Source organism: Schistocerca americana, chromosome 3 (genome assembly GCF_021461395.2).
Source record: "Schistocerca americana isolate TAMUIC-IGC-003095 chromosome 3, iqSchAmer2.1, whole genome shotgun sequence".
Classification (NCBI taxonomy): Eukaryota; Metazoa; Arthropoda; class Insecta; order Orthoptera; family Acrididae; genus Schistocerca; species Schistocerca americana.
The window spans coordinates 186,465,011-186,483,054 of record NC_060121.1 but is presented as its reverse complement, the minus strand read 5'-3'; the positions used below and the strand labels follow the sequence as shown (position 1 = coordinate 186,483,054).

The 18,044-nt window shown below is 36.9% G+C and overlaps 1 protein-coding gene across 1 annotated transcript in view; it reads left to right on the top strand.

The window, feature by feature from the left end:
* LOC124605679 (putative aldehyde dehydrogenase DhaS) overlaps positions 1-14,973 on the top strand; it is a 206,889-nt gene extending 191,916 nt beyond the window's left edge. Inside the window, exons 11-12 of the mRNA XM_047137530.1 lie at positions 7,647-7,781; positions 14,184-14,973. Of these exons, the coding sequence (XP_046993486.1) occupies positions 7,647-7,781; positions 14,184-14,712 (664 nt within the window). The 3' untranslated portion in view covers positions 14,713-14,973. The remainder of the gene's footprint in view (positions 1-7,646; positions 7,782-14,183) is intronic.
* Positions 14,974-18,044: the final 3,071 nt, after the last annotated feature.

Genomic DNA, 18,044 nt, shown 5'->3' with positions numbered 1-18,044 from the left:
AACTTCTGACTTTTTGTTCGTAAAGTTTTCATTCGATTTGATGGTAATACTGTCTTCCTCTGCTCTTGGTTGACCTGTTTCTCTTTTAATAATATTCCAAATTGTTTTAATTTTATTATCAGAGTTGCTGATTTCAGACATGATACACATACTCCTGGATTTTTTAATAACTTTTCGTAATATAACACAGTGGTTTTTATAATTTTTGATAGTTTCTGGGTCACTACTCTTTCTTGCTGTCAGATACATTTCCCTTTTCCGGTTACAAGATATTTTTATACCTTTAGTAAGCCATGGTTTGTTACAAGGTTTCTTACGAGTATATTTAACTATTTTCTTGGGGAAGCAGTTTTCAAATGCATTTACAAAAATGTCATGAAATAAATTATATTTTAAATTGGCATCAGGTTCACGGTACACCTCATCCCAGTCTAACTGCTGTAGGCTTTCCCTGAAATTTGCAATTGTTAAATCGTTGACTGAACGTACTACTTTGGAGGACTGTTTAGTATTGCTGAATGGAGCTATGTCATATATTGTAACTAGCTGTGCACCAAGATCAGAAAGACCATTCTCAACAGGCTGAGCATTTATATGGTTAAACTTATCTTGGTCTATAAAGAAGTTATCTATCAGTGAGCTGCTATCCTTTACCACCCGAGTAGGAAAATCAATAACGGGTGTCAAATTGAAAGAACCGAGTAATACTTCAAGGTCATTTTTCCTATTACCCTCTTTCAGAGAATCTACATTGAAGTCCCCACAAATAATAATTTGCTTCCCCCTGTCTGACAGATAGCACAACAAGGAGTCCAAATTTTTCAGAAATAGATGAAAATTTCCTGATGGGGACCTATATACAGTTACAATTATAAATGTGCCTTTATTTAATTTAAGCTCACAGGCACATGCTTCTATATGTTTCTCTACACAAAACTTTTTTGTTTCTATACTTTTTGCACAATGATAACTTTTGACATATATGGCAACTCCTCCTTTCTCCATATTTTCTCTCATTACATGTGCAGAGAGCTTATAACCACTTACATTTACCTTATTCATATCAGTAACAATGTGATGCTCAGACAGGCATAGTATATCTATTTCATTCTCAGCTTCTAAATCTTCTAAACAAACCAGAAGCTCATCTACTTTATTCTTTAAACTCCCAATATTTTGATGAAATATACTTACATTATTTTTAATTATACTTTTATGAGAACCTTTCCTTATTCTAACATTTGCAGCACTCTCCTGTCTGAGTTTCTCATTGTGCTTAGGCCTAGTTCCTATACCAGTGGTCACATGGTGTTCAGAGAGGCAGATTATGTCCATTGGGTTGGGTGACTTTAATTCATGAATGCAATTACCTAGGACTGAGATACAACTTGGTGGAGATAAAATTTCTGGTGATTGGTGAAAATTTATAATTGATAGCTGTGATTGGTGATCCAATGTGCTAGAATTGTGCTGTTTAATTTCTTTCCTAAACTGAAGATTTGTTTCAATCCTGACCTCTCGTAGAACTTGACATCTTTCTGTCTTACCTATCCTAAACAAGGTGCTGCTCCAACACCTGTAACCACTGGTATTTTACCATTCATGGCAGTGCATGGCAAGTGGTTTCTCATGTCTGGCGAGATCAGCATTCTTGACATTGGCTATTAATATACACTGCTCATGTGTCAAATGGCGGTTTACAGCTTGTCCAGAACCAAATTTTTGTGTCCAGATCAAGGTACTAACACTATTCTGGGTTTGGTATGGATGTTGCATGGCGCACGCGTATAGGAGAGCCAGTACTGACTAACATAATGTCTGGACATGGCTACATCTCAGTGACAAATGACTCACATAGAACTATACATAATCATTGCTAAACACAGGCTGACTGTAGCATTGTCCACAGCACCTACTTACGACATGCAAAAGACAGCTTTTACAAAATGATAAAATACAGAATTATTACATTTTCAATGTTGACATAAAAGGCAGTAAAAGTAAAGAATACCTACAAACACTGAGAAGTGAAGCTATTTTGATTAACAACTGATAACTTATCCTTAAAATAGTATAAATAGCAGGTTCTACTTTCATGACTGAAATTTTGAATGTGCACCACATTATATATCTCTAAAGTATTACAAACAGCAGATTCTACTTTCGTGAGTGCAATTTTGTATGTGCACTTTTATCCCCCATATTTAGTGAACCCACTAAGAAATTGTCTGATTTAAATATTTTATTGACTAACATTTTATTTTAGTAAAATCATTCATTTTTAGAAACAAGAAAATTAGGGGTTATAATACAACAACATGGATTTTTGAAAGGATTACACTGCAGGATTCAAACATTTCAGACTTCTTATGGTAACAATTTTCAATGAATATATTTCTTAAATTACAGAACTTTCAGAAGAGACAACAAGTTCTTTAGAAAAAAAATCAGGACTCTCAAATAAGGTACATCAATTATAAAAAAATAATTATTGATGGGGATGAAATTTCAAGTGCATATAGTTTCCATGAATCAAAGGTGTTGAATATCTCTTTAAAGAAAGTGTTTTTACAGTTACATTTTTATCATCATCAGACTGTAAATTATACACTGAACAATAAAGTTAAAAAACCTTAAAAAAGAATTTGGAGATTTCATATATGCTTGTATATGTGTTGTGTATGGAAAAGGGGAACAGAAAAGAAGGGGAAAAGTATTCATGTTAGAAGTGGAATTGTAGCGAGAAGTGCTGCAACTTCAGCATATAATTGTGGAACAATCTTTTTTTTTTTTTTTTTTTTAAATGGATGTGAAATGAACTGAGGATCATTCTACCGTCATAAGTGTGTGGTCTAGCATGGAGCAGTTTCTGAGAGGGCTATTTTTGTGGTAATTAGACACTTTGGCTCTTTGTTGTGCACTTAGTGGTCTGGTTGTTTGGAGGTGTCTGTAAGCATTTTGATGTCTATAGTAAATTATCTGTTTAGGAGATGCACACAATTGATTGCGCTGATCTTATGGAATTTTTGTGTGCTAGTAGAGCTCTGATACTGTGATATGAGGCATCTTTTGGGAGTACCAGTTGTTCTCCAGCACTAAAATTTGCAAGGCATGTTGAAGACTTAGTCTGTAGTAATTGCATTGCCACACTATGCTACCCAGCTGAAGGACATCCACTTGTCAGACACATGTTTAATAGGTGTGTGACTTCTGTTGCATAGGATAAAATTAACATTGTGAAAGAAGTGAAATGTTAACTTAATGGCTTTGGCAGCTTGTCTGGTCACAGTGTCATTTTATGGCTTTTATGCTTTTGTTATGTAGGATGTTTTCAAAGCATTTAACATGAATTTTTAAAAAAATGGAATTTGTGCAAGTTGTATTTTAGGACTGCTTGTTTGAACTTCACTAAAAATATCTTTAGATTTACAACATGTTCCTGTGTAGTGTCACACATTACAATGTTATCGTTGAGATAATGTACACAGGTTGGGCTGTTCTTAATGTTTTTAAAAGTTCTGTGGTGCCCTTCCAGTGATACAAGCAAAACGGCGTGAATACTACCACTAAGACTTGCAAAACTTCATCTGAAAATATGCGTGATACAAATCTGTTTTGAGAAATGTTAAGGGACTGTATTTTCAGATGGAGGTGATACTGACTGTGCTTATTGTTTTGGTATGGAATTTACTGGTGCCACCTTTGATAATTGTTGAAGACGTTGATCTATTGCTTGTGACGATTCACATTCTTGAGTAGTAAACATTACTTCTTCTACTGTAGGGCCCATTAATTGCAAGTGATTATGATGAATATCCCTACCAGAAACATCAAACAATGATGTCATGTATGAGACAGTCTACATAGATCTTTTGACAAGCAGAGTTTGCACATTTGAAATTCCACTTATTCCTTAACCCTCATAGTTTGGCAGCCCAGTCTCAAGATGACTGCCCTAACTTTTTATGTAGCTGATGGAATTATAAAGCAACAACAACAACAACAACAACAATACTAATCTTGCGATAATAGGATCTAGGTAACAGAAATTTCATTGATAGGCTAGACTACTGAGTTTGTTAGCAAAGCTAACTTCGCTTAACAACAGATAAGTTTTTAAGCTTATGCACAATTGAAAGATTCTGCACATCCAAATAATGTATCTGGTAGCCTCAAAGCACAGCTGTAATGACTGCACATATGCAGACTATGATGTCTGATTGATAAATAACCTGATACCGAGAGTAATGTTGTTGATACTTTTTGTACCTGCATCAGACTAAAATTGTGGTGATACCTGAGTTGAACAAACAAGTGAAGGTAAACATTAAGATAAGAAATGAAATGGTAAATTGCTGTTTAGAAGTACAACAATAGATGACAACAGAACTGTAACGAATTTTAAAAGAAGAACTGCAGTGTCTAAGCAAGCCTTTGGAAATATGAGTAATTTATTAACAAACAGCCACCTTAACATAGAAACAGGAAATAAATTCATCAAGACATTTATTTGAATCATTTTAAGCTATACTTGTGAAGAGCAGACCCTGGGGAAACAAGAAAAGGAAAAATTTAGAAACAACAAAAGTGTGGATACACAGAAGAGCTACACAAAGTTCCTAGACTGAAAGAAAATCTAATAAACAAACACTAAAGAGAAAAGGACAGTGATCAACATAATAATAAGAAGAAAAACTACATTGAATGGACAGGTACCTCAGCATAACAACTTCATAAGAAAACATATTAGAAGGAAAAATCTTGGGGAAAACCCAAGACATGGAGCATCCATATTACAAGATGTTATCAGTGGAATGAACTGTAGCCACTACAGCCAGATGATAAAGGTGATGAGGGATAGAGAACAATGCCTACATCAACAAGGAAGTGCTTTCGGTCTCTGATGATAATTATTTTACTGACAAAAGATGTTTATTTTCACTTCTTTGAATTGAAGTTAAATGTTTTCTGCATATTTTATATTTATTTTGTGTTAGTCTCAGTTATTAAAATATTTTACATTTCATAAATAGCTGCTCGTAGATAGAAGATATGCATTGTTTCAATGGCTTCTCAATAAATTTTTAGGAAAAATAAAAAAAAAAAAATTGAAAATATTATAGGCAGAAATTTAAATAATGATGAAAATTGCATGTGAAATTGATATTACTAAATTTGGAATTGATTTATATGTAAAATACTAATAAGAAAAATGGCTCTTCAAATTTAAATCATTATGTCTTTCTTTCTCATCCCATCCGGTGGGTCTCCCCTGACCTAGGGTTCTGAGTGACTTTTCCAATATGTACCCATTTTCTTAAATTTCTCCAGTCCTTTTCCTTCACCCCTCTTCCTTCCCCTTCAACTCTTCTGTTGGAAGGAGGAGCCACTGGCTCCGAAAGCTTGAATAAGTTAAACCTTTTTGTGTGTTATGTTCTCCTGCCACTGCTTGGTGAGTAGATTTTTTTTCTATCCAATTACATTTTATTATGTAATTTGTTAGATGTTTTGGGATAATCACAAACAGTTATACTGCTGAAATGAAGACTGAAATTAAGTAACACAAAATACTATAAAAAGTTTGTAACAGTTTGTAGGTTAATGATATTGATTGTATTTTGCGTGATATATACTTCTGTATAATTAAAAATAGGTGCAGTATGTATTTCATCAAGCTTAGTATTTTGTTTGAATTAAGTGTAGTATCTTGCTGTATAATTCAAAGTCAATGCTATGATGAGCTGTTGTAATAAAAATCTGAAAGATCTATGTAGAATTGCTTTTATTTGCATCTTTAGTCTTGCTCCAAACCCCCAAGGTTGAAAATCATCCCTTTAATGAGTTAACTATGGAGCACTTGTTTTATCTACATCTACATAGGTACTCCGCAAGCCACCATACAGTTCATGGCGAAGAGTACCCTGTACCTCTAGTAATCATTTCCTTTCCTGTTCCATTTGCAAATACACCGAGGGAAAAACGACTGTCTATATGGCTCCATATGAGCCCTATTTTCTCATATCTTATCACCCTACTTTCTTGTATCTTATCATTATGGTCCTCCTGTGCAATGTATTTTGGCGACAGCAGAATCATTTGGCAGTCAACTTCAAATGCTGGTATTCCAAATTTTCTCAGTAGTATTTCTCGAAAAGAACATTGCCTTCCCTCCAATGGTTCCCACTTGAATTCCTTAAGCGTGTCCATAACACTAGCGTGTTGCTCGAACCTACCGGTAACAAATATAGCAGCCCGCCTCTGAATTGCTTTGATGTCTTCCTTCAATCCTTCTTGGTATGAATCCCAGACACTTGGGTAGTACTCAAGAATAGGTCCTACCAGCATTCAGTATGCTGTCTCCTTTACAGTAAATCACTTTTTCCTAATATTCTCCCAATAAACTGAAATCAACCATTCGCCTTCCCTACCATAGTTCTCACGTACTCATTCCATTTCATATCACTTTGCAATGTTACACACAGATATTTAAACAATTTGACTGTGTCAAGCAGGATACTAGTAATATAGTATCCAAACATTACAGGTTTGTTCTTCCTACTCATCTGCATTAACTTACATTTTTTTATACTTGCAGTCAGCTGCCATTCATCACACCAGCTAGAAATTTTGTCTAAGTCATATTGTATCTTCTTACAGTCAATCAACTTTAACACCTTACTGTACATCACAGCATCATCAGCCAACAACTGCAGTTTGCTGCCCGCCCTGTTCACCAAATCATTTATGTATATAGAGAACAACAGCAGTCCTGTCACACTTCCCTATGGCACTGCTGATGATACCCTAGTCTCTGATGAATACTTGCCATCAAGGACAACATACTGGGTTCTATAACTTAAGAAGTCTTCGAGCCACTCACATACATGTGAACTCATTCCATATCCAGTACTCGTAAATGTTTGTCATATGCCACTCTGAAAAAATATTTGAAGTATTAGTCCAGCAGTTCACGAATTTAGCTAAAAAGTGCCCATGTTTGAAAGTTATTTATTTGCCAAATTGTGTTTTGAGCAGAAGTCAGCACTGTTTTAAGTGTAATTGAAACTGTAGTTGCTGAATAACCTGCACTATTTTGGACTCCATAGGAATTTACTACACACATCTTTCTCATAAAATATGTCGTCATGAGTCTGTGTTTATTTTAACTGTTCTTGTGTTGTTTTTTAACTACCAGTTTTTTATTTTTATTTATTTATTTATTTATTTTACATGTCATTGTACACCTGGCACCAATTCCTCTTCTACACATGGTAAAAGTTTATTTTCTCCCAGTTACCTTATTTCTGTTTTTATTATTTATTTTATACTCTGTACTGTCATGTTTGACTTTTAATATATGTGTTTCTTGTTTGGGAATTCAGTTTTCATTTATTCCGGTTCTAAAAATTGATTAGTGTTGTTTTGCATGCCACTTATCTAAAGAGGTCAAATAATTTAAGATTCCACTCCCTCATAATGATGACATTATTTTTTTCTGATTTACATTTTTAGCCCAAAATATCTGTTCCACCACTGTCCTTGCCCCCATTCTCCCCCTTCCCCACATCATTTAAAATGTAACATTAAGTTTTTGTTTTGACACTAAACTGTAAACAAAGTCTCATAGCAAATATTATTAATTTCAGTAATGATGTTTGCCGAGCTGTGGATGTTTCACTTAACATAAAAAACTCATGGGAGAAAAAGTCATGTCAGCTGAAAACAGAGATTTTGATGAAGTGCATAGACATCATGAATTCTCGAGCTGATGACCTTAAGAGGTAACTAATAGACAGTACTGATAAATTTTGTAAGTGTTATAATGAATACTGCATTTACTGACTACTCTGCAATTCAACCTAAAGCATTTGGCAGAAGGTTCATAGAACCACTTGAAGGCTATTTCTTCCACTCTTAAATAGTATGTGGGAAAAATGAACACCTACATATTTTGTGGGAGCTCTCTAAATTTCTCTTATTTTATTCCTTCTGTAGGTGGGACACAATAAAATATTTTCACTTTCAGTAGAAAAGTCGGTGAAGAGATCGCCTCGAAATGAAAAATTCCTTTGGTTTGATGATTGCCACCCCCATCTCAGGAATCGTATTTGTGACACCCTCTCCCTTGTTTTGTGAGATCATACAGAATGACCTGTCCTTCTTTGAAGTTTTTTGATGCTTTGTCAACCCTACTTTCCTACCCAAAGTTTTCTGTGTTATGATTCCAATTTAAGTTGTAATTGCACTCCCTGGGTATTTAGTTGAACTGGCAGTCTTTAAATTTTTATGATTTAATGTGTCATGAAAATTTAATAAACTGTTGTATGTACTCTTGTGGAGTGTTTAGTATCAATTGCCACTTTTCACATCATAGAAATATCTGTATTACTAAATGGCTGTGGTCCCCCATTACCAGTAGTAGGTTGTCTATCTAACGACTTTCAGGGAGAAACAAAAATTGATTTGCAGTATCTCATATAATTATTGACCGAATTTAAAAATTCAAATGCTGCCATAGCCTGCTTGTTAAGCAATATAAACTTGTGCTAAATATTTAACACAATAAATCAAGTATTTAAGTTAGAAACTGGGTATATGTCTTGAGAAAATGTAACTCACAGCATGCAAATTACCTAAACTGTATTCACCCAGTATTTTAGAATAAGAGCACGTAGCAGCTTCCAACAAACTTTACACATAATTTCAAACCTTTCAAAACTTTTTCTCACTGAAAACCCCACAAAAAAATAAAAGGGAAAAAGCTTATCGCTTACTACGTTTTCACTGTTCATGCAGTAAAACTTCAGCATAAAATATGACATCTTAATCTTTTACTTCTTTACTACTATTTCTATTCACAACAGATTTTGTAGGCAGTATCCACATATACCAATGGATTTACTTGCAAAATAATATCATAGTGCATTGCAGTTCAGAGGATGTGTTGTCATAAACATTGAAATCCATGAAAAACAAAGTTTTACATCTTCAACCATTAAGGTTTCACAAGCTTAACGTCAAATATTTAACACATTAACTCATTTGTATAGTAATCAGAAATCTGAAGCTAAGCAGTTTTATACATGGTAGTCCTATTCTGTAAAGAATTAATAGTGGTGGGGAGGGGGTTACTGGTCTTGTTTAAATAATTTGCTTTGATCTTCTAATGATTTTACTAGATGGTAAATGACACCATTGTCTGCAGACAGTCTAAGTGGGGTGTTTAGATTGTCTTCTTGTTCATTTATATAGACTGAAAACAGCAGACAGCCTGTAAAATTTCCTTGAGGACCACAGATATCACTTCTGCTTCAGTAGATGAATTCCTGTCAATTATGATGAAATGTGAGTAATAAAACTGAGATGGCACTCCATGGGTTCACAATTTGATTAAAAACAGCTTGTGAGGAACAGTGTCAATAGTCTTCTGGAAACCTGAAAATTGGGACTCAATGTAAGGTTCCCTGTAGGAATAAAGAGCCAGTTGTGTTTCACAAGAACAAAATTTTCTGAATCCATGCTGGTTATGTGCCAATAAATAACTTTCTTCAAGGTATTTAATAATATTTGAATATGGCATATGTTCCAAAATCTTACTGCAAATTGATGTAAGTGATTTGGGTCTTGTGTATTGGTGTGACGTGTGCAGTTCTCTAGTCTTTAGGTATGGATCTTTCATTGAGTGTGTGGTTGTATATTGTTGCTAAAAATAGACCTACTGCATCAGCATAATCCAACAGGAACCTAAATGATACATGGTCAGGACTGAAAGACTTGCCTTTATTAAGTGATTTAAGTTGCGTCACTACACTGAGGGCATCTACTTCTAAATTACTTATGTTGGCAGCAGTCCTTGATTTGAATTCTGGTATATTTACTTCATATTCTTTGGTGAACAGTTTTTGGAAAATTGTCTTTCATAACTCTACTTTAATGACCTTGTCTTCGGCAATATTACCATTGCCATGGCAGAGTGAAGGTATGGATTGTGTCTTAGTGCTTGTATACTTTATATATGACCAGAATCTTTGTGACTTATCTATTTTGAAACAGTTTTGTTATGGAAACTGCTGAAAGTGTATCACATGGAAGTCTGTGCCGAATTTTGAGCTTCTAGAAAACATTGCCAATCTAGCAGAGTTTGCATGCTTTTAAATCTGGCACACTTTGCTCATTGCATCTGCAACAGTGTCCTGACCTGTTTTGTGTGCCACAGGTTATACATTCTTTTATTAATTTACTTGGTATAAAACTCTCAATTTCTGTAGCACTATTTCTTTGAATTTAAGTCACATGTGATTGGTGCTTACATAGTCAGTTTGAAAGGAATGGAGACCAACTTTTAGGAATGTGTTTGGTAAATTTTTATCTGCTTTTTTAAAATAAATATAATTTTCAGTTATCTTTGTTGGATTTTGATTTTACAGTATTAAGTCTTGCTACAACAACCTTTGGTCACTAATTCCTGTATCCACCATGGTGCTCCTTATTTGCTCAGAATTACTTGTTGGTGAGAGATCTTATATGTTATTGCAGCCATTTACACTTCGATTGGGCTGCTCAACTAACTGCTCAAAATAATTTGTGGAGAAAGCATTTAGTACAGTTTCAGACAATGTTTTATCCATACCAGCACTTTTAAAAATGTTTTTTGCCAACATATTGGAGATAGACTGAAGTCACTACAAACTCGAATTGTGTGTTGCAAGTACCTATTCGAAATGAGACTCAAATTTTTCCCCAACAATGGTTCAAATCGCATCTGGTCATCCAGATTTGGGTTCTCTGTGATTTCCTTCAATCATTCCAGGTAAATACCGGGATGGTTCCTTTGGAAGGGCATGGCAATTTCCTTCTTTATCCTTGACACAGTTTGAGTATGTTGATGGGATGTTAAACCCTAACCTCCCTTCCTTCTTGTTTCCTTAACCTTCTGTCGGGCGCGGTGTTTGTCGCAGCGAGATTGGGCATGGTGATCACACCATTTATTCACGTGATCAATTATTAAATTCTGTTCACAAAACATATTATAAGTGCCAAATATATTTAAAGAAAGACAAAGACGACATACGAGCGTAGAAATATTCATCATTCAGATTTCTTATCGGCAATGTTGGGCTTTAGTAACAAATGATAAAAACGTCACTTTTTCATTTGCTTCTTTATTATATTTCACTAATAAAACACATTACAAATGACAATTATCTTTACAGAAAGGCTATTATGACACTGGAGCAGAACAACAATGATATTACAACTCATTCATTTGTTTCATCGTCACTTTTTGACTGTGGTAACAAATGCGGAATTTTTCCGCATTCAGAGCAAAAAGGTTCAATGTGTATCAAACAGATAGGCTTCTGAACCATTTTGCAACAATATTTTGTCAGTCTTTTTTTTTCTGTGCAGATATTACACCTTTTCCTCTTGATCCCAGTCCCTTGTTCTTCATTACTGCCTGTGTCTTCTGCTTCTTCTTCACATGTTGGCCTATATTGTTGTAGCCACAGTTGAAGATCTCTGTGAATTCCTGAGGTGTCCAAGCACCTACGAACCATGTGAGGTAGAGCTAACGCATGTGAGAGTTGCTTCAGGAATCCTTTTCTTCGGATAAAATTCTCGTTGTTGCCATAGTAAATTACTTGTGAATTGATTCCACTCATATTGATCATTGCAAAAAGTATGACCATGGGCCAATGGCACACATTTCTTGCTACATTGTATGAAGCGGTCAACTTACCTGTAGTGTCGACTCCACCTTTGGTGCTATTGTAAAATGTTACAATGGATGGCTTCTGTTTATCTCCAGTGTCAGCATCTACTGAATTATCTTCATGCAAACTTGATGCCAAGATACCACACTTCCCCTTTTTAGGAACGTAGGAAACTAGAGTACAGCCTTTCTTGAAGCCGAAAAGTGAACTATGGACAGCCCTGCCTTTACTGGTAGCAAACTCCAGAGGAATCTCACGCTTGTTTTTCTTCATCGTCCCAACAAAAGAAAGATTTTTTTCTTCTTAGCTCTACTATCAAACCAATACTAGTAAACCTATTGTCTGCTGTCACATTTCGACCTGACTGATAAATTGGTTCACATAGTCGCAGAACAACATCTGAAGGTTTATTGCTAACGTGGTACAATCCTTCTGGCTGCAGCCCAGCGTATATTTCCAGATTATAGAGATAAAATACTTGGGAATCCACAAGAGCATATATCTTAATTCCATGTTTGGTTGGTTTGCTAGGTATGTATTGGCGAAAACTGCACCTTCCACGGAATCCTTCAAGTTTCTCATCTACTGTAACATTTTCTCCGAGGGTGTAGGATTTCTGGCAATTCTGTACAGACAGAATATTTCTCGAATCGCTGTTATCTTGTCTAATTTTCTCCTTTCATCGCGAGTCACACGATTGTCAAATCTAAGGCACCTCATGATGAATTTGAAATGTTTTATGTTCAAAACGAGACGAAATTTTTCAATTCCATCCCCATCACTTCCCCACAGATTTTCTAAGCTTTGTCTGTTACTTTTGTTAACACCAGCCAAAAACAGAAGACCTATGAAAGCTTTTAATTCAATAATATCTATAGGTTTTACGTCTCTCTCTCGCTGAAAAGAAGCATTGATGCTCCCAATATACTGATTGGTATACAGAACTATAATCGACAAAATGTCGTCATCTATGAGGCAATTCCAACATTCCAAAGGCGTTCTCAATGCTTTCGCCGCACCTATAGGACCAGGTAACTTTCGAATAATATTGTGGACCCTGAAACGTACTCTCTGCGATGGTGGAACTGTATTCCATTTTGTCTCTTTGTCCCTTCCAGTATAATAATGCTGGCTTTCTTCCAGTACTTCCTCGTCGTTTTCACTGTCGTTTTCTTCTGTTTCTGAATCTTCCTGCCGAACTTCAACTGCATCATCATAATCTGTGTCTACTTCATTTTCAAGATCCTCTTGAACTTCATCATTATCCTCTTCAAACAACATTTTTTGTTTTTCTGCAACATGATTTGGGTCAAGGAGGTTGTACGTCTTACTGTAGCCTGCCATGATCAAGTGTCTCACACCTAAAATGATAAAATTTCTATAAAATAACACAGTCAGGTGCAGTGTTTCAATTTGATAACTGATACTCAAACATTCTTAACTGACGATTAAACGGTCCAAAAAGAAAATAAGTGCATTACACATTGTATATTAACATTGTACTACTTACTAAGTTATGTTGATAACCAAAGAAATGAATTGTTGAAATGCAACAGGAACGGGCGCAGTGTATCAAACTGATCAATCATCACATATATCAACAACAGAGCAGTCGTATTGACACTGAAGCACACAACAATGACAATCGTTCGGAAAAGGCTAGCTACTAGCGAGTAGGCGTCAGTGCTGCCACTCGTTGACAAATAATTTACAGTAAACTTCGAGGTGTATCAATTTGTTTGAACAGCTGCGCCCGACGGAAGGTTAAACCTTTCAGCAACTGTATCATCTGACTTGGGGAGGGGGAGGGGGGGGGAGAGGGCAGGGAGGGAGGGCGTGGTTGGGGGGGGGGGGGGTAGAAGACCCAATTATTAATTTATTATGGTTATTGAGTATAATCTCTACACATAATAATTCATAGCAAGTATCTACTTCAATTTGAGTTCAAGTACTTCTAACATCAACAAACATGCCACCACTAACTGAATTTTTCTATCCTTTCTAAAGACTGTTATGTCCTTCATAAAAACTTAAACTGAACTTGTTTCCATCTTTAGACACTTTTCAGTGCCTACAGTGATTTCTGCTTTTGCCCCTACTAGCAGTCAGATATTGCACATAGCTGTTTCATGTGAAAAATCAACAGTAGCTACAGCACACAAAAAGTCATCGCGATGACCAAACCGGTGGGACAAATGTATTAGTTGTAATGGAGAGTATTTTGAAGGGGATAAGTTTGTTTTGTAAACAGTTTGAAAATATACAGCTTTTAAAAAATAATTCTTTTTTTATGGGTACCCCTTATACATAAGCAGTGTGTGTGTGTGTGTGTGTGTGTGTGTGTGTGTGTGTGTGTGTGTGTGTGTATGCATGGGGGAAGTACAATGTATTTATTTTTGGTCATTTACTTTACTTTATAATTTTATTGCTACCTGGCCCTTGTTAAACCTCTTGTTTTATGCATTATAGGAAGACTAAGCTGTCAGAGTCTCAGCTGTCTTGGTGCGTGGAACGGCTCACATTCTGGGCATCAGTGTGTGGCAAGCAACAGCTCACTTCATCTGTTTGTGTGGGAGAGAAACATGTATTGTCATACAAGGAGCCTGTCGGCATTGTGGCAGCAATACTGTCACACGGTGATCAAAAACTAGGAGTTGACATTTTGGCTAGTTCCATATGCTTTGGAAATTTAGTTGTGCTTGCAAGTTGCTCTTTGTTGTTATCTGAGCTGCAAACAATCCTCCAAGCAGCAGGTGTACCAGCAGGTGTCATTAAAGTGTTGACTGGAAATGTAGTGGCACCCCTTACTGAACATCAAGCAATTGATGCCATTTGGTACAGAAAAGAAGATACAGAGAGAAGGGAGTATTTCAATAAAGTGGCTGGTTGGGGTATGAAAAGAGTGTGGGAGATACCATCAACAGTTCCACATGAAATATGGGAGCATAATTCCACTGTAAGTAAAACAGTATGGGTACCCACTGCTGAAGGATTTTGAACAGAAGATTCCTGTAAAAACATATAAACACTGTAACAGGCACATGTGGTAGTAAAGATGCAACTTATATTTTTAATGTGAAAAACTATGGTGTGTGATATTTTGATATGTAAGTGTAACTGTACAAACAGCTGAATAGTTTCACTGGAAACAAATTGAAATGGTTTTTGCTTTCATCATATGTATATATTTTTGTAACTTGTCATAAATATCTCATACATGTAATTCAGAACCTGCAAAAAAGACATTTTTTAAGTTTTATTTTGTTTTCATCAAGAGCCTCCTATCTGAAAGCTTCTCAATTTTACTCATAACATTTTGACAGTTTAAGCCAAAGTTTCATTTAGCCAAACTGGCACACAGCAGTGATGTCACAAACTTCTAAACACTAAAACCATTTTAAATTTCCATCCTAAGCTGTCAAATTCTTTACACAGATGAACTTTATTACATCATTTATCACATTACTGGCCCGTTTCAATGAAATTTGTGTCATATGTCAAAACTATTTAGTATTACACGACTGCAGAATGAGATTTTCACTGTGCAGCGGAGTGTGCGCTGATATGAAACTTCCTGGCAGATTAAAACTGTGTGCCCGACCGAGACTCAAACTCGGGACCTTTGCCTTTCGCGGGCAAGTGCTCTACCAACTGAGCTACTGAAGCACGACTCACGCCCGGTACCCACAGTTTCACTTCTGCCAGTACCTCGTCTCCTACCTTCCAAACTTTGCAGAAGCTCTCCTGCGAACCTTGCAGAACTAGCACTCCTGAAAGAAAGGATATTGCGGAGACATGGCTTAGCCACAGCCTGGGGGATGTTTCCAGAATGAGATTATCACTCTGCAGCGGAGTGTGCGCTGATATGAAACTTCCTGGCAGATTAAAACTGTGTGCCCGACCGAGACTCGAACTCGGGACCTTTGCCTTTCGCGGGCAAGTGCTCTACCAACTGAGCTACCGAAGCACGACTCACGCCCGGTACCCACAGCTTCACTTCTGCCAGTACCTCGTCTCCTACCTTCCAAACTTTACAGAAGCTCTCCTGCGAACCTTGCAGAACTAGCACTCCTGAAAGAAAGGATATTGCGGAGACATGGCTTAGCCACAGCCTGGGGGATGTTTCCAGAATGAGATTTTCACTCTGCAGCGGAGTGTGCGCTGATACGAAACTTACGCTGCAGAGTGAAAATCTCATTCTGGAAACATCCCCCAGGCTGTGGCTAAGCCATGTCTCCGCAATATCCTTTCTTTCAGGAGTGCTAGTTCTGCAAGGTTCGCAGGAGAGCTTCTGTAAAGTTTGGAAGGTAGGAGACGAGGTACTGGCAGAAGTGAAGCTGTGGGTACCGGGCGTGAGTCGTGCTTCGGTAGCTCAGTTGGTAGAGCACTTGCCCGCGAAAGGCAAAGGTCCCGAGTTCGAGTCTCGGTCGGGCACACAGTTTTAATCTGCCAGGAAGTTTCATATCGGCGCACACTCCGCTGCAGAGTGAAAATCTCATTCTGGAAACATCCCCCAGGCTGTGGCTAAGCCATGTCTCTGCAATATCCTTTCTTTCAGGAGTGCTAGTTCTGCAAGGTTCGCAGGAGAGCTTCTGTAAAGTTTCGAAAGTAGGAGACGAGGTACTGGCAGAAGTGAAGCTATGGGTACCGGGAGTGAGTCGTGCTTCGGTAGCTCAGTTGGTAGAGCACTTGCCCGCGAAAGGCAAAGGTCCCGAGTTCGAGTCTCGGTCGGGCACACAGTTTTAATCTGCCAGGAAGTTTCATTACACAACTGCATTTGAAAATAACCACATGTCAAAACTACTGGCCAGTAATGTAATGGATGATGCAGTAAAGTTCATCTGTGTAAAGAATTTGACAGCCTACAGTTGACATCTAAAATGGTCTTAGCATTCAGCAATTATGTTAATGCTATGGATCCACATATGAAGACACTAATATGCCTATCAATGTACCCTTTTGGAATTGGATTACACTTGTCATCAGGCTTTGCTTGCAAAAAGTGTTAGGTTGATACGTAAGTTTGTAGTGTTGTTCCATAACTTTAATAAACACAACAGATACACATAACAGAGGCTTTAGTCATCAATAATATGTTATGCTTCATTACACACAACAGTTTGCTAATGATGGGGTAACTTTTCAATTCCACGACTGTAGAAAGCAAATGGCTTTGAGGCAAGGACCCCATCAAGTCATATTCAGAACATATTTTCATCTGGAAAGCAAGTTCCATGAAAGTTGTTCAATAGAGAGCAGGAAAGATGAAAATATGAGGGTACAAGATCATGTGAATAAGGTGGGCATGGAATGACTTCCCAACCAAACTCCTGTAAAAAGTTTTTTGTTAGTCTTGCAGAACAGGGTTGGGCATCATCGTGGAGTAGGACCACTTCACGCTATATCCTGGTTGTTGTTGGATGCAGTAGAGTTCATCTGTATAAAGAACTTGACAGCCTACAGTGGATATCTAAAATGGTCATAGCATCCAGCAATTATGTCAATGCTATGGAGCCACATGTGAAATATCCCTATCAATGTACCCTCTTGGAATTGGGTTACACTTGTCATCAGGCTTTGCTTGCAAAAAGTGTTGGGTTGATACATAAGTGTGTAGTGTTCTTCAATCTCACATCTGCAAGATGTCTCAGTTGTCCTTATGTTAACATAAAGATACCATTTCTCATTACCAGTAATGATACAAGATAGGAATGATCAGTATTGCTCATAAGCCAATTGGTGACAAGCAAGCAGAGGTGCACATATGGCCACCCACTGATTTTTGTGATTGTGGCTTAGAGCATGCAGTAACCATACACCCAATTTTTGAACCTTCCCCATTGCATACAAATGTCACAAGATGGTGGAATGATCACATTCATCAGTTCTTGAGTATACTGATGTAGACCATTGTGGAGTAATGTGTTTAAACGATCTTCACCAGACCCGAAAGGTCTTCCTGAACATGGAGAGTAACTAATGTCAAAATGACCCTCCTTAAAATGAGAAAGCCATTTTCTTGCTGGTCTTTGTCCATCCTCAAACACGCCACAGATGTTTCTGGCTGCCACTGCTGCTGTCCCCCCTCCATTGAACACAAACAGAACAACGTGTCAGAAATGTTCTGATTTATCAACTTAGCACTTCTCTAGGTCCACAGCTCCACTTACTATCTCCAAATGACACTATGTAAATTGCATACAGATGCATAAGATATAGCAGAATTAAAATATTAATGTGCAGAACAAGATAAAAAATATAGAAAGGAAGTGATTTATGTAGTTGAACACTATTTGCACTGCTAACAATTTAAATTGCATCACCCGGAAA